The sequence below is a fragment of the Heliconius melpomene genome, chromosome 2 (assembly GCF_056956725.1).
Source record: "Heliconius melpomene rosina isolate 202511_hmr_F chromosome 2, ASM5695672v1, whole genome shotgun sequence".
Classification (NCBI taxonomy): domain Eukaryota; kingdom Metazoa; phylum Arthropoda; class Insecta; order Lepidoptera; family Nymphalidae; genus Heliconius; species Heliconius melpomene.
Window position 1 is genome coordinate 5490223 of NC_140390.1, and position 24114 is coordinate 5514336.

General features: G+C 32.3%; 2 protein-coding genes across 3 annotated transcripts in view; one reads left to right on the forward strand and one right to left on the reverse strand.

Annotated features, from left to right (window-relative positions):
• Positions 1-24114, reverse strand: part of Mhcl (Myosin heavy chain-like) — a 192967-nt gene that overhangs the window by 136443 nt on the left and 32410 nt on the right. The window lies entirely within an intron of this gene.
• LOC146540547 (uncharacterized) lies at positions 13194-15272 on the forward strand. The gene is made up of 3 exons (XM_085199167.1): positions 13194-13451; positions 13800-14065; positions 14336-15272. The coding sequence occupies exons 1-3, from the start codon at positions 13289-13291 to the stop codon at positions 14789-14791; spliced, it is 885 nt and encodes a 294-aa protein (XP_085055293.1). The 5' UTR covers positions 13194-13288; the 3' UTR covers positions 14792-15272.

Here is a 24114-nt window from a genome sequence, read left to right on the forward strand (position 1 = left end):
TTTAGTTTTAAATCTATGTTATGTCATATAAAATTTTCATACTACAAATTATGTCAACGTCGGATAACAGTAACTAAATAATTACTTTGCAACCGCACACTCTTCGTAATCAGGTTTAAATTGCTAGGACTCTTGATCTTATGCAATAGGTATATAAGAAATCAATATTTGATAAAACCATACAACCATGAGGGTTTTATTGATAGACAATTTTTATTTTATTATGAGGAACATCTCAATATAATAATAAACATTTACCATGTGCGGAACGGAGTGTCTCAACACTAGGTTCCCTCTGCCTACCCTGCTGTGTGCGGGATACAGCGTGAAGCTGATGATGATGATGACATTTAACATATAAAATTTTATATTAAAATATTTGTACGTACCTACATTCCAAAAAAATCTTCACAATTTATAAGTATACGCCTACGTAGGTGAGTCTGTTAATTTAGTTATCACTGTGTCAATATTTGGACTAACGCTATCAGCACTTAAACGCACCTGATCGTGGGAATGAGGTTCCACTTTCTTTTAAGTATGGTATTAATATCAAAATAAAACTTACAGTGAGACCAGTATTTATAAACGGCTCTCAACTCCGAGAACGATCTTGAGATGCCGTTTTCAATAATAAATTAGATATCTAGGAATGAAAACGGCATATCAAGCTCGAGCTCACGAGTTGAAGCCTAAATATCATTTATTTATTTATATTTACTTTTTGACATACAAAACCCTAAAAATAAAGATTTCTATTAATAAAATAAAACCGAAAACCTATACATATTATATTTAACAAATATTTAGTTAGAGCACAATTTCTCTATCAACAACAAACACTTAGTTAGCCTACAAATGACCATCTAAACACACTTAACTGATGAAAAGAAAAACAAAAGCATCTCGCCGATGTCGCCCGAGGGTTTCATCAATCAAATATGTGCCTTTCCTATTTCTTATAGGTTCCAAGTCTTACTAGCAAGAGCCGTACCAGTTGTTGATTTAAAGATGTATGAGTAAATAGGTAATCAGCTTCACCATGTACCCTGCACACAGCAGAGTAGGCAGAGAGAGCCAAGAGTTAAGACACTCCGTCCCCCACTTTCCGCTGAAATCTGGAGGCATTACGTATTGGGTGACACCAGAGGAAGAAATGAAAATAAAATTTAAATAAATATTCCATTTTCTCGAATGGGAATCGAACTGACAACCTCTGTGCCACGAGGGCCCCAATATCATTCCAAATTCTGCCTTTCTTGTTTATCATAGATTCCAATCCAAGTCTTGCTTACCAGAGCCGTACCAGTTGTTGATTTAAAGAAACGTGTATGTATGTTTGTGTGTAAATATAGCCTAAATAAACGAAGATTGGTCAACGCCGCATGCAAATTGGTCTAGCGACACAGATCCCACCTATTCGATAATATTGAAATTGTCGTTACGCAATCGGTATATACTGTACACACGAAAGACCTTTCGTTTTCATACATAGTTTGTATTTCAATTCATAATTCACAGATAATGTGGGAAGGAAGGTGATTTAGATGATATGCTAATGTTATAAACTTGTTTAAATTAAATAACCATTTAAATGAGTAGAAAATTAATACATAAATTTATTTTGGAATATTTTAGCACTATTAATAATATTGTATATCAATATTATTTATAATAAAAAAAATTAAGTAATGTATGTCGACTGTAAAAGCGACGGTTGAGGGTTCGAAGGTCTCACTGGTGGAAATTTAATGTTTAATATTTTCATTTCCTTTTACTTGGAACGGAGTCTCTCAACACTACGTTCCCAGGTTCCCTCTGCCTATCCAGCTACGTACAGTATCGGAATACAGCGTGAAGTGAATAAAAAAAAGAAGTTAGTAGTTTAAAATGTAGTAATACGTAAGCTCTCATTGCAAAGAAAGCAAAGATAATCTAGTAAGTACCATACAAAACCCTAACAAAATAACAAATAATCATTGAATCTTTCATTAAATCCAAAGACAGTTTCCTCGATCCCTCCTATAATAATAACCAAATAATTATTTCTAACCTAAACAAATTAAACTTGGCAACTATAACATGTTTTGCAAGTAACTTCACAAATCCCAGCCTCTACCAGTCAGTCAACTGTTATTCTAATCGTGAGTTACGTTCTACATATCATTATAGGTATATCTTCGTATATTATCCTGTCAACCGTTTCGAAATAATAAGTACATATTTCTTCGTCAGATTGCGAGTAAATAATTAAATGTTTTACGTTGGAATGAGCTGAACTAATTTTCTTTAGAAATTGGAACAAATCACTTTATGAAGACGGCAATCTACAATAATACTATATTTACATAAATTATCTATCTATTTTTTCTTTGTTGCTATATGCTGCAGCTACGAGAATAAGCAGAGGGAACCTAGTCTTAAGACATACTTCACTCTCTACGGAATCCTAAAAGAATTGCGTGTTTAATGGCGGAACTAAACGCCGCGCTTCGCCTCGGTACTAGAGCGAGCGAAATTGCCTATGATAATTGTGGAATGGAATCTACGAGATCTAAAGTTAAGTCTAAATATAAAAAGGAAGCTAGTTTAACTAATAACACGTCATCTGTCCAACTGGGAAAACTGGTAATAGTGAAAGAAGGAGACCAGAGTAACTTGTCACTAGGTTAATCTCTAGTTATATACATATACATAAATCATTTTGTATGTAACAACTATTAGTGGAATAACCACTATATTAATAAACTATGGTCATATAATTCGATTACCTATACGTTGTAGAATCATAGAATAAAATTAATATTATTAGCATCTATATATATAAAAGGACTTGTCCTCACTGACTGAGGTAAGACGCGCGCACAGCCGTGACCGCTGATGGTAGAAACGTTAAATTTGGACAAAACTTTACTTTCGTAATCTGGACATCCACTAAGAAGGGATTTTGAAAAATTTTAACCCTAAAGGGGTGAAATAGGGGTTCAAAGTTTGTATGGAAAAAAATTTAAATCGGCACCGATTTTTATAAAATTTGAAATTTAAATTTTTAAAAGTATTTAATTGAACACGTGTTTCATCGTTTTCTAGAATTCTCCCCCTAAGGGTGCAAATAAGGGGTTGAAAGTTTGTATAGGTTTTTTTTAAATCGTCACCAATTTTTATAAAATTTGAAATTCAGACTCTTAAACGTATATAGTTAAACATATGTTTCATGGTTTTCTAGAATTCACCCCCTAAGGGTGCAAATAAGGGGTTGAAAGTTTGTATGGGAAAATTCTTAAATCGCCACCGATTTTTATAAAATTTGATATTTAGACTCTTAAAAATATTTCATTGAACACATGTTTCATAGGTTATTAGAATTCGCCCTTAAATACGCAAGCGAAGCTGCGCGCGTCCGCTAGTTAGATATAATTAAAGAATACTAAACTAACTCAAATTCACATTTATATGAATAAAATTATATTATTCTATATTTTCTTTAACGTGACATAGGGTTGAAGGTCCACTTATGTTTTGAAATTTTCTTAATTATTTCCATTAAAATACAAACTTGTAACATTTTTTTAACCTGTTTACATCGTTTGATTGAAACTGGTTTGAAAATTTTCGTAAACGCTTCATTACTTACGATTTCTAAATTAAAAGCGTGAAGAAATAACACAAAAAAATGCAATTTACTATGCCAAATAAATTATTATAAATCTAATTTATATAATTTATTATTTTTATTACATGTACCTACTATTACATTATTCAACTGGCCTGTATAAACAGCCTAAGCAAGTGCTAACGACGTTTTTTATATAAAGTACATATTTGAAAATTTCAATGAAATATTTCATATTTTCATTTTGTCGCCCTAGAAACGTGTCAAAGCGCGGCGTTGACATCCGCCACATAACACGCAATGCCTCCAGAATTGGCGCAAAGTGAGGAACGAATGTGTGTTAAAGGGAACGTTTTGTTTTAACATTAGCTTCTCAGGTTCCCTCTATCCTCTGCCTATCCTGCTTATGCGGGATACACCATGAAGGTAAAAAAGAACACTAGATGATGATGGAAAAAATGCATACACCACTATGGAATAGATGGAAAAAATCATAAAAAAACATAATACCTATGCAAATATCTATACCTAACAATGTAATTTAAAGCGCAAGCTTAATTTATATTGAAGCCGTCGTGAATTTATAAATAGATTGAAAATAACCAAACACAACTAAATGAACGAGTCAAGCAGGGAGTCCTGATAAATTGTATGTTGACTCGATATAGACGCTGGGGCACAAAAGTGTGACTGTAAATACGACTGGTTGTGGGTTCAATTCCCACTCGGGGAATGAAATATTTCCATTTTCTTCGCCCTGGTGTCTAGGCAAGAAATCCGCCAGTCAGCACGCAATGCCTCCATAATTCAGGGAAAATTGGGGGAACGGAGTGTCTTAACTCTATGTTCCCTCTGCCTACCCTGGTGCGTGCGGGATACAGCGTGAAGCTGATTATTTTTATTACATTATATTTGTATGTCTGTAGATACTGAGAACGGACACTTGTTTTATTGTAATTCATATTTATAGCCGCTCCTTCCTTTTCGGTGCATACTTTAAATTGCTACAAGATGCTATCGGGATGTATTTAGTAAGCTCTTTGTTTTTGTTTGAAAACGCCAAACGGAACCTTACGTTTAAAAAAAAAGTGTTTTAAGCTATATTTTTTTAGCTTCACTAGCCTTCCTTTCCTCACTTTTCTTGCATTGCGTGTTGAGTGGCGGTACTCAACGCCGCGCTTTGCCTTGTTACTAGAGCGAGAAAATGAATATGTTAAATAACTAATTCCTCCAATGGGAATCGAACCCACTACAGAAGCATTTCCAGTCACATGCTTACGCCATCTAAATTTATTAGATTTTTATATACCAAAAATATATATAAAAAGAATGAAATCGAAATATATAGAAAGAGTGATATAGACAATATTTATACGACTGTTTTACTTGTTATTAATTTTAGATGCACTTATTTTGAAAGCGTTATTCTGTTGTGCACTTAATTTTATTACAAGCAACGAAATTAAATATCGTTCACACATTGCTATAAAGATTTTAACTTTCTACTTTAGATATACCGCAGTTTTGTACTGGTATGAGTAATATCAATAGTTTATAATATGTACGGACTGTATGTACAAAAATATAATATAAGTTTCACGCAAAGCTATAAAATTTTAATTATTTAAATATTATACTGTAGAGACATGTAGCGCAGGAATAAAACTGTAATCGCAACGGTTGTGGTTCGATTCTCACTTGGGGGTTCTCTTGGGGGTTCATTTCACTATTTAATAGTTTCATTTCCTCGTTTTGTCACTCAACACGCAATACCTCCAGAATTCGACAGAAAGTGCGGAACAGAAGTGTCCTAACGAGAACGAGGTGGCTTAACAATAGGTTCCCAGAATCCCTCTACCTACCCTGCTAGTGTAGGATACAGCGCGAAGGTAAACGATTAAATTGTACTGTATTTACGAGATATGGAATACAAATGTTATACTTACTAAGAAAAATGTCCATACACTAAGGTAAAAAAATAGTTAAATAATTTATAGTAATCAAAATTAAATAAAAAGCAGCAATATTAATGCTTTAGGATCAATAATTAGTTTTTTACATACAAACAATTTATTTATATTTTTCGTGCGTCATACTGTGATGATTATTATTACTGTCAAGATAGCAATTAGATACAAAATAACTTAGCTCCAATAGGAAGGTTAATTTTATAGTTGTGTATTCAAAACATGCAAATTGTATAAGAAACACCTGTTCGAATTTGCATATGGTTTAGGAATAACATAACCAACTAACACAAAGAATGTTTTAATAAAAATAAAGAAAAAAAAGGTATAATGGAAATAAGCAAAAAACAAAAATCTATTTTTTTATGGTAACAAATATGGTGTATCTAATAAATAACGACACTTTTTAAAGTTTGATGACTTCAATTCTTGGAACTGATGAACCTATACTAAAGATATAAATGAGCTAATAAATATTTAAATATTAGACATATTATATAAAGTATGCGGGCAGTAACAGTAATAAGGTAGGCAGAGGGAACCTAGTGTTAAGACATTCCGCTCCTCTATGTTCACCAAATTCTTTAAACATAGCGTGTTGAGTAGCGGAACGAATCGCCGCGCTTCTTTCTCAACACCAGAACGTTGAAATGAAAATATTAAATATTTAATTTCCTCGAGCGGGAATCGAACTCACTACCTGTCACTACATTTCTATATTGGTTAATTTTGACGATAAATCTAAAATGACTATTTAAGGAAGTATAGTTAAGTATTTCATAGAAACAATCATCGCTTGAGAACAACATCTGTATTAGAGCCAATTGTAATTCAAAAGGGGCACGAGGATCGTGATGTTGGAGACAATATCTATAGCACTTCTATATAGTCTAGGTCTCTAGATATAGAAAATAGATTTATGATGTGAAGAGATTACCATATGAACAGAATAGGTAACTCTACAAATCTATTAATCTTTACTTTAAATTGTATTTTTTCCATTTTCGAAAACATTAAAAAAATATATTAAAAAAAAATCAAGAAAGATTTAAATATATTTATAAAATCAAATATGCATTACAAGTTTTAATTATTAAAACACATAGTTTCCTTTGTTATAAGGAAAAATGAAAACACAGAGAAAAACCACAGATTCCATATATCTGTTGACAATCAACGTGGTTTAACGCTAACCATTTTTGACATTTAAAAATGACTTGAATAAAAATTAACTAAAAGAATTATAAGAGTTATTTTAAAATAATAATACTGCTTTTAGAGTAAGTAAATTTATCGATCAGGTTATGTTAAACAGAGGCCGGATATAATAAAATATGCATTTTTTTTTTCAATGAAATTAACACCCAAATATTAAGGAAAGCGAAAACAAAGCCGCCCGCGCAGTCACCCACACTAAAAACACACTGACACTAAATTTTAGTGACTAAAGTACCTATACATCATTCCAACAGTTCATGGTTAATTCGCTGATACGTCTGTTACTCATCACTGTCTTCTGGACACGATTTCACTTCACAACATTTTAGAATTAGTCAAGCTTTTGAAATATATGAAGAAGAAAATCTCACGTTAATTATACGGTGGTAAGTATGTCATATTTGTCGATTACATTTCAATATAAATATTGAGGAGGTGAGACCAGACGACAGGTGGTGGGTTCGATTCCTATGATGAACTCCGACCACTAAGCACGCAGTGCCTCGAGAATAGTGGAAAATGGAGAACGGAAGTATCTTAATGGGAACGGAATGTCTTAATAGTTTCTCAGGTTCCCTCTCCCTCCCTAACTAAACTGATAACGTAGAAGTCAACTTTGGGCTAATCTATTCAAGAAAAATGACAACATTTAACTTACGCCATAAAGTAGTCCCAGAGAAAATTATTAATTAATTTTAACAGTATATTATAATAGACCGCAAATCAGTGGTACGGACAGTGGTTCAAATAAGTTACGCACGCAATACCAGTTCAAAGTCGCGTGGGTAGTTGTGTTTAGTGAAATTTTAAGCAAACAAACTGTCCTCGACTCTGCATTTCTAATAATAAAATTTTAACTGCACTAAAATTCTTTGCTTTGAGCAATTAAACCCTAATGCTTAACAAAGTTGGTTAATTTATATTAGACTATTTCTATAAAATAAACACATTTAAAGTAAAATACATATTTTTTTTAGCTTTACGCTGTATCCCTAGGTCCCCTCTGCCGAGTCTGTTAGCACATAGCAGAGTCGGCAGAGGGAACCTACCCACTCCATTGCAATTAAGACACTTTCATTGCCCATTTTTCGCTAAATTCTGGAGATATTGCGCATAAACGAGCAAACTGAACAAAAATATTTAATATTTCACTTCCTTGAATAGGAGTCGAATCCACATCCTGTCGTAATTAAGCGCCACGAATTGCCTCCTGGATTATAATTTCTTCATCCTAATTACTCAAAACACAAAAACTACACCAAATTAATACGTCTACCTACATATAATTAAGGAATTCAAATTCTCAATCTCTCTCGCAACAGACAGAATCAATAACAACAAACATACTTACAAATGTTATATATATATATATATATATATATATCAAATAAAGCCTCTTAGCATTTGTAAGGCGTCCGAATTAGATCAAAATCATCGATAGCATCCACCCCAACCATTAATAAGTAACACGCGTTCACAGGCACGTTTTAAATAAATATCTATTATCCAGGTAGTCATTTAAAAATGTTTTTTAGTTTCTACATTTCTCCCGATTTATTCTAAGTAGTCGAGTAGTGAAGTAGTGATATATCACTTCATTCTATATAATTTAAATATACAAAGGCTATCAATAAGTGGAAGTTCATATAATAATTTGTCCTCTAGTAAAATAAGAATCTCCAATCTCAAATTATTATGGGACACCGAGAAATGTGATGCAGCTTAGCCGCGGTTGTTTTAATCAACAAATAATAATGGACAACTCTTTAGAAAAGCTTCCAAGAAATAAATAAATCATATTTTTTTTCTAACCCCAAAATCAAAGACGTTCCCCTTACATTGTTGTTTACAACACTTTTATTAAACGAAAAAAAAATCTAAAAAGAATTACGTTACTAATATAGTGAAAGAAATTTCCAAAATAAACGTATAAGTGCTTACTATATTGAACCATGCGTTGAGCTTTTACCCTCATACAGCAGTAACCAGAGGGAACCTAGTGTTAAGGCACTCCAAACAACTTTTAGATTTAAAGTTCTTCTCAAATCTAAAACGCAATCCAGAACAAATTTAACAAATGACTGACGCCGTTCTGTCCATCCCACTACGATACGAAAATAGTCACCACTGGCACCATAATTCCATTTCCTTTTATAGAAACTTTACGTCTCGGACGTTCCAAGATCGAAGATAGTTTAATAATTTAATTGAATTTAGCTGTTTGCTTGTTGATGACAAACTATAGACGAGGAATAGGAACGATCTTGACATTTACATATACTGATAAGTTATCTTTGGAGTTATGAAATTTTTCTGTTACTAGATTTTTTAAGATATATATTGCATAATGTTAAGTTAGATTATTTTCTTAAATTGATTCAATATGTTTTAAATTTACACAATAGTAGGTACATATCAAAAACATATTTAAATTTTTATTAATTATAAAAACAGATTGATTAGTTTTAAAAATTATGCTAAAAAAATTTTCAAAATATACACAAATAACGTCAATTTGCACCAAATTCCGAATTCACTTGTTAATTTCTACATACATACACACCACTAACAGTAAATATTTATTATATATTCGAATCGTATATCGTTGACTCGTATGGTCGTTTTCGAGAATGGCGTTAAGACGCGACGTGCGCGTGCGCAGGGATCGCGGTACGTTTTCAAACTGCTTAGATTTGTGTTTACTACGCCTAAGTTTATTGTCTATTTTGAATTACCGATCAAAGAACAAGTAGGGTATAGTAATATATCTAACGCTTAGTTATTTTTACACCGAGTTGGTAAGCAAATGTTATAATAACATAAAGTAATAATAATAAACTTAAGTGATTTATGTACTGTTGAGAAATAGGTTCTTACATATTTTACTAGATACTATAAAAACTTAAAATTTATTCATTACAGATTTGACATTTAAATTATTATATATACGATAATTTTAATTAATATAATCATAATTTTTAATTGGATTTTGAAAAGCTAAAACTGAGTTACTCACCGTAAACACACAATAATTAACATTGTTTTTTTTATATCTCGCAGTCAACTATTATTCGTTACTCTAAACAATTATTAAAAACGAATTAGCAATCTGTAGACGTTAAAAAAATATGGATATGCGAGGGTGGACGACAGAGATGTGCACTTTTAGAAAAAAAAATATCCATTTTCCACAGGGCTAGTCATAAAATATATAAAATATATTTTGTTTCTGTTTCACGCTGAATCGCGCATGTTACGGGTAGGCAGAGGGAGCCTAGTGCTAATGCTAAAACACTCCGCTCCCCACTTTCCGCCAAATTCTAGAGGCATTGCGTGTTGAGTGGCGTAACTCAACCCCATGCTTTGCATCGACACCAAAGCACTTCAAATCCTCGAGTGAGAATCAAACCTAAAACCTATCAAGTTTACAGACACACGGTCGTTCCGCTGCAACATTTAAATCTACACCCAGAAATTAAATTATTTCAAAGACAATAAGCACTAAATCAACGTCATCTAACAAATCGTTTCAGGTTTGCGAATACATAAATACATCGACCGTTCGAAACACCCGTGGTCGTGGTTAATACAATAATGGTGGTCAATTTTGAACAATTGTGGTAGCGACAGAGACCACGATTAATCTGTCAGCTGCGAAGTCGGACGCAACGCCGGTATAAATTACTTGGTATGTCGATTGCGAATTTAGACTCGCCATACTGTTATTTCTGTAAATATCCTATAGTTAAGTCTTATATAGGTCTTATACGTGTTAAATATAACTATGTAAGGAATTTCGGTATACGTGTATTAAAGATATATTCGTAAGTCACTTATTATGCTTCATGGTGATAAATTAAAAGTTAATATATAATTTTAATTTGTTAAATAGTAGGTAGGTATAAGATAATATACTCCAGGACAGCGATAGTAGTGGGTTCGAATCACATTCACGGAAATGTTAATATTTATTTCGTATAATATCCTCGATTAGAAAATTTTACATGCATTGTTTCTGTGTACGTAGACTGAAAATAAAGAACAGATTCATTTATTAGATTCTTTCTGCACTTTAACTTGACAAAAATGCTTTTATTAAACCATTTTAAATGATTCCGATTATTTATTTACTTTTATTTCTATATAATGTCAAAATAAAAATCAAAAAGTTCTAATAAAAGTTCTAATATTTGTATAGCCATGAGATGAGAATCCATAAGAAAAATAAATAGCACGACGCAATACGTTAAATTAATTATAATCAAGTTTTCCCTTTAAAATACATATAAACAGATTATGATAAGCTTATAAAATTAACTAAAATTATTAGAAACCGTAGAAAGCCAGCTCTCGTTGTAATTTATTCACAAACTCATAATTTAGTACCGGCGACAGTAGAGCAAAGTTTTAATAACAATGTTAGAAAATTACAGATTTCATATATAATACTTATATAGTACAGTTACTTTAATGATGATAACAAGGAACCGGACTGGTTCCTTGTCAACTAGACCAATTCTGAATAAGAATATAATTCTACTTAAAATGTATTTTTTTTCTAAATATATAAAAACAATAGTTTAGTAATTACAATTAATGTTTGCTATTTTTTAAAAAACATAATTTCACATTATATATACGAGTAAATTAAAATCTTAAGAGATATTTCATTCAATATTTTCATGTTTTCTTAGGCTTTCTCTTAGACAACAATGACAAATATAATCATTATTTTTACGGGTTTTGATTAAAATATCTACCTACCTGATATTTAATCAATGTTTAGGATAAACAAAAACATCATTTATTTCATTTAATTATTTGTTGGTAACTTGCACTTGAGACTAAAGTATACCTAATAGTTACAAGTTAATTAGTATAATTTTTCAAATCTTTATTTAAATAAATACAAAAAAAACCGTACAACTAACAGTATTTATTGGATACTTTCGTAAACTTTATATTAGGAACCAGACGTTCCTACTATATTTATTTTTGTAGGTTCAAAAAGATGAGCTTAGATTTGACTGATTTACAATCATTACTTTAAGCTTATAACGATAAAAAAGATTTCAGATGTCTTTAAACTTCAAAAGAAACCCGACACGACGTCTGGTCTTGTCCTAATTAGATGAAAATACATTCCAAATTGCGTTGCGAGCGTGTACTAAGTAGGAAACATTGGATAATTTATAACCATTATTGGCTTTCGGTCCAAATAAAACATTCTTTACCGCTTGATAACGTATTTTTAAAAATGTATTTAACTAAATTGTAAAACGGATTCTTGTCTTTTCGCGTATATGCATAGATAATAACATAATAAAATACATGTGATACAGTTAATATAAAAAAAAAAGAAAATAATTTTTAATTAATTACTGACTCGATTAAAATGAAGCATATAAAATATTTTAGCGTGGATGATTTTTTTATATGAAACAATGTAATATTTTGAGTACCTACAATGGCTACTCCATTCAAAGCCTTCTTATAAAGAATTACAAATATATATATTTTTTAAGCTAATGAGGATAGGGTGAAGAGAATAAGGGGCGAAGCCTTTATATTTTTAACACGCCGCGGCAAAGGCCATAAGGAGGGTTATGATTTTCTCGGATGTTTAGGGGTCATACTCTAGAAATCAATATCCAATGACCAATCATCAATAAATGTAATTTCGTAATCTGGAACGTAATAAATTGCTAATTCCACTACCGCCGTCTAGTTGACAGCTGGGTAAACTAAAAAATGTTGTAGAGTTGGTACTGTTGACCCGTTTGTGACAGCTAAATTGACAGCGATTTTAGTAGTGGAATCAGGAATCTTGTCAATTTCAAAAGTGCAACGTTTTAGAAATTGACTTGTTTGTTTTTATCGGGAAAACAGCAATAAAATGTTTTTTTTTTGTAAACGTTTGGGTTTCAAATACGTTGTTTTAAAGAAAGCATATAATTTAAAACTTAAACAGCGTCGAAATGAGGGCCGGTTGGCGAGATATATAGATTTGGATTACAAGCATTTAGATTAAGTAATGATGAGTGACAGAAATTTCGAGGATAGAAAATCATCAATTTTTTAAAATTATATACTTCACACTGTATCCCACACATAAGAGAATATATTTAAATGCTTACATTTTACACACATAATTTTTTTATTTTTAATCCTTTACTACCATCTAGAAATAACAACACCAAAACTATACCAAAATAAAAGCACAACTCCACGCCACTCGCCACTAGATGGCAGTGCCTACTATAATATTACTCAAGTACACATATAGATGGCGCTTCACTTGGCAAGAGCAAAGCATATTCTACGTCAATATAGCCATATGGACCAATCAGAAGCGAGCAATGGCGACGCAACGACAACATAGCAATAAGCAACCGTAGCTTATGACGTCGTGCTGCGCAGCGCGGCTATTTTAGCTCGTGATAGGCAGACGACATTTTGTTTTGATTTTGTGACGCAAGCCCACAAGAAGATGCCATTGAACGCCGCGGGGTGGACGACTGAGGAAGAGGAGAAACTAATCGAATTAGTACGACCCCACGGACACTTGTATTACTGGCTCGACCCCTCGAGGAAGAATATACTGACGCGAGAGAAGACGTGGCAAGAGATAGCTAAGGAATTGTTGAAGCCTGGTAAGTCGTATTGGTTAGCTTTGTGCTTGTTCTGCACAACGCTACGGCACAGAACAAAGATATTTCATGTTTTAGTTTTTTTGCGTTGGTTTTGCATTTTTTTAAATTAAATAATAAAAGTGCTTAAATTAATTTATATCATTTGTTAAGTTTACGTACGATGATATTGTTTTGTTTGACATGTCAAAGTAAAAATAAAACATTACAATTTGCAAACAGCTGTTATCTGGTGAATTGGAAACATTAAATAAATGTATTTGCATAATATTACTACGTTACTATTTATCTTTATGCTAAAATATATTTCCAAGGTTATATATAACATTGATTTATTTAATTACATTTTAGTGGAAGAATGCAAAAAACGCTGGCGAGGTCTTCGCGATGGCTATACGAGGAATAAAAGGATGGGTGCTGTACATAAGTCCAAATTACCTATATTTGAAAAATTACAGTTTTTGGACAGTATGCCTTTAGACATGCCCTTAGAAGTAGCAGGATATGGGAAGCTGGACAGCGTTGAAGAAGTATTAGAGACTGACAGTCAGATAAATGATGAACACTTTACAACCGATCAGAATAATGTGATAACAGACAATCAAGAATATTATGAGGTAAATTATATTAAGCAAACTTGAAACATTAATGAAAAAAATATTTGTTATATAAAAGTTATTAGTATTCAGTTTGACAATAAATAAATAATCTTTATTTAAATAGATTTGTAGGTTTTTTAATTATTAAAATACATAAAGCTACCACCAGCGTGGGAGACAGTTGTTCTGCAGACACAGGCAAAAAGTTCGACAGTTGCTCATTTCAATCAATATCTTTATATGTCTAATATATACAATATTAATGAGAATTTTCCTATATTTTTACAGATTACTTTGGTTGATGGTCCACACCAGGATATTGAAATAAAACCTAAAATAATAAAAATAGAATCGAAAAAATTAAAACTAGAATCTGCCAATAATACAGAGGAACCACCTAAAAAAGTTGGCAGAAAAAATGCAGGGAGAAAAAAATCTGTTCCACTACCAAGAAACATAGCACCTATTAAAATATTACCAAAACCTATAGTTATGAATGAACCTAGAATAATTAAGTGTGTTGAAGAAACAAAATCTCCTGAACAAAGATCGCAGGTCATAGATAAATTAATAGAAAAAGTATTAAAAGAGAATACAAATGAGATTGATGTGTTCTTCAGGAGTATGGCAGCGAGTGTAAAAAAATTACAACCAAACTTAATACCTAAAGTGAAAATGGAAGTTTGCAATGTGATCGCAAAATATGAAATGCAAAGTTTCGATAAGAACTTACAAAATATTTGAGTTATAAACTTGAGTGGTTGTTAAATTAAAGTATATTTGTTACAAAGTAATTTAATTATGATAATATTATGACATAATATATTGTATTATAAAAAACTATCTTTTTCCACTAAATGGGCAATCTAAAAAAAAATATATTAACAAAATCATTTATTAGAATAAAGAAATGTTTATTATATGTCGACAATAACATTTAAAGTGGTTAGAACTGTTATTATAATATAACAAAAAACAAACAAATAAATAAAACTACAAAATTTTCAAAGTTATATTAACTAATATGTGAAAGGAAACCAACCAAAGATACTTTTGTTTCACTGCCATTTATATAAGTATGGTAATTTAACAAAGGCGGTCCTTTAAAATCATTTTGAAAATATGGTGGTTATAAGCTGTCACAAGTGAAGTGAATTATACAGACGCTAAGTTAATGTTAACCATAGAGTTTATTGTTGATTAATAAATTTAAATGTTACAATTATTTTTTGTTTATTTGTAAGAGAGACAGACATTTTCAGCTAACGAACGCCGCGCTGTTCATTGTTATCGCAGCAGGAAAACGAATATAATTGCTGCTCTTGACTGGGACTCGAACTCGCAACTGTCGCGCTTAATAAGCCGTTGCGCCATGACGGTCTTAATTTATTTACTTTATGTATTATTAATAGAAACATTAGTGGTACAACATAACATGTATGTTGTATCATTTCAGAGTCCGACAAAGTTCAGGGTGGAATTCTTCATCATGGATTGTGCCTTGACACTAGTTCTATCTACTACTCCTTTATATGAAAGATACAATCCGTGATGTCAACAAAATAAACAATTTTTTAGCTGCACGTTATATCTCGTATGTTATCAAAGCTGTATGCGGGAAACATCGTGATACTAAAAAGAAATATTTCTTATGACTTGCCACTATAATACGAAAAATAAAATAACAACTCTGAACTGAAAATATTATAGTTTATTTTATTATCACTGTATGGCGCCACTTGTTTAGACTAGAATCGAGAACGTCTCGCATAATAAGGAAGGAAGTACGGAAGTTTGTTTACGTTCTTGTTTTACATCAAAAAAAGACTAGTAATGTTATTAATGATCGGTCGTATATAGAGTTATTTATGTACAGGATAGACTAGTATAGCAGTAGTTTGAGTCTGTATCTATACTAATATAATAAAGCGGAAGAGTTTGTTTGTTTGTTTGTTTGTTTGTTTGAACGCTAAGATCTCTGGATCTACTGGAACGATTTACTTTGTTTTTGTTTTGTATGAAAGCTGCATTCTTCAGAAGTGCTATAGGCTATATAATATTACATTACACATATGTACTAATAAATTAAAATACTTTCTAATTTGACATGCAATTTATTCTGCCATCTTAATAACAAACGTCGCTACGCGACCGCGTTCGTCACGCGTCATTTTGATATTCATCCTTATGAAAATAAATATAATAGTCACTTTTAGCATTTCATCTAGATTGAAATTATATTTCTATAGAAATTATATTCTTATATTTCAAGCAGGCGTAGCCGCGTCCGGGTCCGCTAGTAATAAATAATGTTAGACATTTTAGAAAACGCGGATAATTATATGTTTTTATTATATGTTATTATATGTTTGTTATATTTATATTAATTTATAAAATAATTTTAAATATTTTTTGAGGTCAATCGGGGCACAGTGTCAGGTTATGGGTTCGACATCCAGTCGGAGAAATGAAATATTTAATATTATCATTTCTTCGCGGCGTTAAGTTTCGCCATTTAACACGTAATGCCTCTAGAATTGGGTGGAATATGGGGAACGGAGTGTCTTAACATTAAACCCTGTTCTACCCCTACTACCTGAAGCTGAAAACAAAAAAGTAATTTAGAAGCGATAAAGAGCTACTTGTATATAGTATATAGTTTATAATAAAGCGGAAGAGTTTGTTTGTTTGTTTGTTTGTTTGTTTGTTTGTTTGTTTGAACGCTAAGATCTCTGGATCTACTGGTCCGATTTACTATGTTTTTGTTTTGTATGAAAGCTGCATTCTTCAGAAGTGCTATAGGCTATATAACATTACATTACACATATATACTAATAAATTAAAATACTTTCTAATTTGACATGCAATTTATTCTGCCATATTAATAACAACCGTCGTCGCTACGCGACCGCGTTCGTTACCGCGTCATTTTGATATTCATCCTTATGAAAATAAATATAATAGTCACTTTTAGCATTTCATATAGATTGAAATTATATTTATATACAAATTATATTCTTATATTTTAAGCAGGCGTAGCCGCGTCCGGGTCCGCTAGTAGTTTATACGTTGTACAATCACTTAAAAAATATTTATGTGTTTAATACATAATATTTTAAATTATGAAACAAATATAATGTTATAAATTTCTAGTAAATGAATTCTTAAAGCATTCCTTTTTCATTTACCACGCACCCTCCGATTTTCTATTCTATATTATTGAGTACGGTCAATTTTGTTTAGATGAATTCTAGGGTAGGGGAGTAAGCATCAATAATAATTAGAGCTCATTTGGTCACCCCATATTAGTCTATTCATGTATTTTTGAAAAGGGATATCGACTTCGTGTTGGAAAAAATAACAATTCAGTACTAGTTCAAAGCTAGTACAGTACTAGTGCTTAACGATTTTAGTCGTTTTATAAATAAAACAATAAAAAAATATTCTTAGAGGCTGCAGTGGCGCAGTTATACAACCTTTATTCTACCTCTATTCTATCTATAATGATGTATATTTATTTATACGTTCTTAAAATCATATTTTTTTTAGGATTCGCAATAAAATATTAGTTTCAAATTGCAACGGATTTGCGACAAGCCTAGGCCAATAGGGATGTTATTTAGGAGGCGGGGCGTCTAGACAGGCTGTCCGCGAAACGGTTCACTGGCCGATCGTTTAACTGCAAATTACTTTGGGAGGGCGTGTGACGACCTCCTAATCCTCAATCCTCGATTTGAAACACTTCAATTCAATTTTATTTCTTCACGTGTTCCAAGGTTTAGCGTTTATGCGTAAAGTTATAAGAGTCATCAATATTTAGATACATACATATATCATTAAGTAAATTCCTATAAAATACATACATCTTTTTTTTCAGCGTCATGCTGTATCCTCTCACAACAGGTTAGGCAGAGGAAATCTAGTGTTAAGATATTCCGTTCCCTATTTTTCCGAATTCTGGCGTCATTTTGTTCTTGATTTGCGGAACTCACACAGCGCTTCGAATCGACACCAGAGCGAAGAAATGGAAATTTTCTATTTTTACTTCCTCTGAAGGGTCAGGATGTGACCGGATATCCCATGAGGAATCCCACAGACATTCATTTCCTGCAGACATTAAGATTTATATAGCTTTAAGGTTTTGTATTTGTTCATATATTTGATAAATATTTCTATACTAGCGATACCATTTTTTCGAACAAATCGATATAACGTTTTTTATTCATGACCCGATTGAAATTAATTTATTTCTTTAATAAATCGACTTAAAAAGTAAGATGTAGTGTATAATTTAACTAGGTATATAGTTTCCCAGTTCAAAAAATCCTAATATTTTTTGAGTGAATTATATTCGCTAAAACTAGATTGTAACGGCTTGTCCGCATTTCTTTAAAATTCTAACCGGTTCATGTGAAAAAAAAACAAAAACGACGTAAGTATATTATATTTGAAGAGATGATTAAGAAGAAAGGTCCTAAAAGGAGGTTGTCATTTATAGTGGAAGCGAAGCTAGTAGAAGTTAGCGACTTAAGTACTACTTAGATTTAACTTAATAATATACTAGCAATATTTAACGATTATTAGATATATTAAATAACACCGTTTTACATACATTTATCTTTACAAGTAAGTAGTTCCAAAGTTATTATATCTTATTTTTATCAATGCGTCTCTATTTTTTTCAGCGTCACTGTATCCCGCACACAACAGGGTAGGCAGAGGTAACCTAGTGTTAAGACACTCTGTGCCCTATTTCCTGCCGAATTCTCTTTTGAATGGCGGAATTCAACGCCGCGCTTTGCTTCGATACCGAAGATGTTAAATATTTCATTTCCAGAATCGAACCTATAACCTTAATGTCATAATCAAGTAAATACAAATGCAACACAAAAACAAACATACGAAACAACATCAACATAAAAACTGCCACCATCCCATCAATAGCTTCAAAAGAGACACGAAGAGCGAAGACACCCTCGAATCCAACGTTTCCATTAGCGCTGACGCGACGCTTAAACGACTACAGACTTTTCTGAATAGGTGCATTGGTCTAAAATGCTTTGCATTCTAGTCTTAGAAGATTGTGTAAGGCTTAGGCACAATAATGCAGGAGGGTATCAAGTGTTCCAACCCTACCTGAGTGGCTGGATTGAAAGGATGATGACGCACGCAGAATTTCTAGTGTCGGCACTAACAAGACCCTCGGTAAAATGGAGAATTGTGTCGGGCTTTGATGAATTTGAAGCAATATTTCTTTTCAGCTTCACGCTGTATCCCGTATGTGGTAGGGTAGGGACAGGGAGCCTAGTGTTAAGAGACTTTGCTCCCCACGTTCCGTCGAATTCTAAAGGCACTGTTGAATGGAAGAACTCATGGCCGCGCTTTTCCAGAGCGAATAAATGAATAGGAAATATTTCATTTCTTTCAGTGGGAATCGATTCCACAACCTGCAGCAAATCAGCATGAAGCGGTCTTCATGCTGATTTTTTCCAACCCCGATCGTGTTTCTGATTTTACAATAATATGTATCAATAACTTTAAAAAAAATTACGTGTACATTAATAAAATATCACAGTATAAATATTTGTCAAAGCATTTTTAATATGTTTATTAAAAATAAAAATATTTGCTATAGAACCAGTATAAAAAAAATTAACGAAGAACGTAGAAATTGAACACGCACCTTTTGAAAACTGTCTAAGCGCTCTGACCACTAAGCCATACGTAAAAAAATCTGAACTCATGTACAAATTCTGCTACTTTCAAATTTTTTTACATATTCTAAAACAAGTATTTTTCTTTAAAGTATCAATTCGTTTTTTAAGTTATTTCATATTTTTAACACAAATGAATTATATTTAACTAAAACATTATAAATTAATAATAGGTATAATTATATTGAGATCAAATAAGTAATTAAGATAATACAGACTTCACTAATAGTGTCAAGGTGTATTTAATTAACAACTTGTTTAGTAGGTATCTACTCGCATAGTAGCTGACTATATAATTATGAACATATGAACCTGACCTAATCCCTTTTACAGCTTCACGCTGTATCCCGCATATAGCAGGATAGCGAACATAATGTTAAAACACTGCGTTACCTAGTTCCCGCCGAATTTTCGAGACATAGCGTGTTACCAGAGCGAAGCAATGAAATAATTGATTTCCCCGAGTGATAATCGAACCCACAACCGTCGTGCTTACAGTCACACGCTCGTGCCACTGCGCCACAATAGCCTCAATCTAACACTTAAATCAATCTCAACAGATCAATCTCAACTTCCACTATACGTTATACTTGACTTGGGAGGTCGGCCCCACGCAAGCTTCTATCTTATTGACAGATATGATGATGATGGCAATACCGGAATATGAACTGTACTTACTTTTACTGCCTCAGGGGCACCGCATCTTATTCGATCTCCAACCAGTGATGTATGAAATTGTGCTTGTACAGTACGGCCAACAAGTCGTCGTCGATACTTTTTAGAAATCATAAAAATTTGAAGGAAGCAGGATTTGAACCGTCCAAAGGCTGTTAACAACTAAGCCACACGTTCAAGTCGTGGCCGTCTTGAAATTAGGTTTTCTGAAGTTTTGCGCATAGTTCCCCCCGAAAAGTAAATTAAATCTGAATTTGCCGTCTACATGTAACTACAGGGGATGGCAACGACATGTTAACCGTACTGTAACTCATATTTAGCCTCATTTCCTGTAAATATTTTAAATTAGAATTTTATTTTCTCGACAAGATTTATTGTATTTTTCTTCTTTTTTTTTAATCTGCTATTTAGCGACGGTGTCAGTAAAAACGTGTTCGCTTGGTTGGCACTTGGGAACAAAAACGTTACAAAATTCTATTATTTGGCCAGTACCTACCTAAAATTTCTTTCTCGTCTCCGAATCATAAGAAATTGTGAGTCACTTTTAAGATGGTGTGACATTACAGAAATAACTTATATCGTTATATTTTTTAGATAAAAAAAAATAATCAACTTCACGCTGTATCCCGCGCACAACAAGGTAGAAAGAGGAAATCAGTGTTAAGGCACTCGGTCCCCCACTTTGCCTCGACACCAAAGCGAATATATGAAAATATTAAATATTTCATTTGCTCGAGGGGGATCTAACCCAGTGCTCTGGACCACAACTGTCCTTCAGTAGATGTTTGTGTTACGGGAACCTTTAATTAACATATTATAACCTCTAAACAAGTAATATCTGGATGTGGATAATTATAATTTGATATCCTTTCATCGTCACACATCACAGCCTGAGAATATATTGGCTTACAGGCCGTGCGGTTACATTTCTAGTTATATGGGGCAAATGGAAACCGATACTGTTCTTGTTTGAAGCTTTGAGATATCTATTCTAATAATGTGTTCTTGACATGAATGGCAATAAGCAATTAGCAAATTCGAATAATAAATTATTAGATAATTATTAATTTTTTTATTGGAATAAATTTTACAATTGTAATATATTTTACAATTTTTTTTTGTATTATATACCTTCGTAAAACTAATTTAGCATCATCAGTTCGTCATCAGGTTAATATAGAGAGTATCAATGACATTTTCCAGTTTCAATAAGGCTGCTAGGTTATTGAAATGTTATATCGTCATCGACGCTATCTCATATATCAAAAGATAACAAAAATTGATAATTAAAAAGATGTATATTTATTGGATTTACTAGATATTGTTCTATCTTTTTTAAAAAAGATAGCTAGATTGCATACATAATAAAAATAAAGCATTGTATAAGAAACAGAAAAATAACAAATCTGAAATGTAAAAGCAAAAAAATACACACATATTGACATACTGAAATAGACATAGTATGCAAAGGCGACCTTATTACTGTTCGTGATTTTGAAAGTGCATAAAATAAGATTTAAAATGTTTATAATGTTGCAAAGTTATCAACTTTTACATTGTTTTTTATATCCTCTTTCATTATATTATTTACCACTGGGCCCGTGCGGGGCTACGCCCGCTTGAAATAGAAATATTAATAAAGAAATTGAAAACTAAACATTCTGTCAATTCAGTAAAACAGTTGTATAAAATAACTGTTACGGCAATTAGCAAATTTGTCGAGCTAGGTACCTACTTTAAATTGACATAACTTTTTTATTTATGTACCGATTTTAATAAAATAAACTCTATATGTTTCCGGAAGCTTGTCAGAATCCAATAGTGAGATTAGCGATTACAAACGCACAGACAAACAGACAAACATCTTAAAAATCATTGTTTTGGGTTCTATTACGTTAATAAAGGTTTCCAATAACATGTTTTTTTTAATATCTTCCAAGTACTCACACCGACCCTCTTACGATTTTGTTATAAGTATAGATCATCTAGAATTCACTAAAAAAATCCACCACGTGGTCAAACAATAACTCCAACTTCAACGACCAAACTAACAAGATTTTGCAGTAAATTTTCACGCATGATAACATGCAGTTAGGCCAGTTACTTGACCCAAAAAAAAAAATCTTACAATACAAGTATGCAACGGTATGAGGTGCACCGCTGTTACGAGCGTTATCTACTCTCTATATTACCGCCGATCCCATAATGCAAACATTTGGTCAGACACTTGCGGTTTATACAGGGACGCTGTTGGCAATCGTTTTGACATTTTGACATAATCAATATTATGTAATGACTAGCGGACGCGCGCAGCTTCGCTTGCTTATTTAGAGGTGAATTCTAATAAACCACGAAATATGTTTTCAATGAAATATTTTTAAGAGTCTAAATTTCAAATTTTATAAAGATCAGTGGCGATTTAAAGATTTTTCCATACAAACTTTCAACCCCTTGGGGGGTGAATTCTAGAAAACGATGAAATACGTGTTCAATTAAATACTTTTAAAAATCTAAATTTCAAATTTTATAAAAATCGGTGCCGATTTAGTTTTTTTTCCATACAAACTTTCACCCCTTTAAGATTAAAATTTTTCAAAATCCCTTCTTAGTGGATGTCCAGATTACTAAAGTAAACATCTGTCCAAATTCCACGTTTCTACGCACAGCGGTTACGGCTGTGCGTGCGTCTTACTTACCTCAGTAAGTGAGGACAAGTCCTTTTATATATATAGATAGATAGATAGATAGTGAAATATTAATATTTTTTGTTACATTCACGCTGTATACCGCATGTAGCCGAGTTAGGCAGAGGGAGCGTAGTGTTAAATCACTCAGTTCCACTCCACTCCACTTTATGTCGAATTCTATAAGCATTGCGTGTTGAGTGGTAGAACGAAAGACACCAGAGCGAAGAACTGTAAATAATAAATTATATAATAATCCTCGAATGGGAATCGAACCTACAAACTGTCGCGTTCATAGTCACAAGTTTATAAACTGACCTTAATATCCGGTTAAAATGTTGATAATACATTTTATTGAACATAAAATATATTGGACGTGAAAGTATTGCTTTAATTAAAAAGTATCCATTTTCATGGCACTGGTTTATTTAATTATTTAAATGTTATTTTATTTCATTGCAAATTATTTGTGCGTTGCCAAAAAAATATATTATTTCAAATTAAAAAACCCAAAAAAATGACTAGAAATCGAAAGCTAAATCTTTTTAACTCTAAGTATTTTCAGACGTTTTCTACGTCAAGGCGATGTCAACAAAATAAATTCAATTACAAATTTTCTATATCGCCTGGATATATCCAATACAATTAAAGAATAAACTATTCATATTAGAGACCGTCGTGGCGCAGCGGCAAAAGGGTGTGAAACGCGGCGGTTGTGGGTTCGATGCCCACTCGAGGAAGTGAAATATTTATTTACGTTTATATTTCCATTTCTTCGCTCTGGTGTCGTGTGGGGGTGTGGGGAACGGAGTGTCTTAACACGAGGTTCCCTCTGCCTACCCTGCTGTGTGCGGGATACAGCGTGAAGCTGATTTATTTTTATTACTGTCATACTAGTTCCAATTTTATATTTATTTCAGATTATTATTTCAAAAATTGTATTTCCTAAGCCGATAATAAATATGCACTTATTACTATGCTACTTTACTCTCTT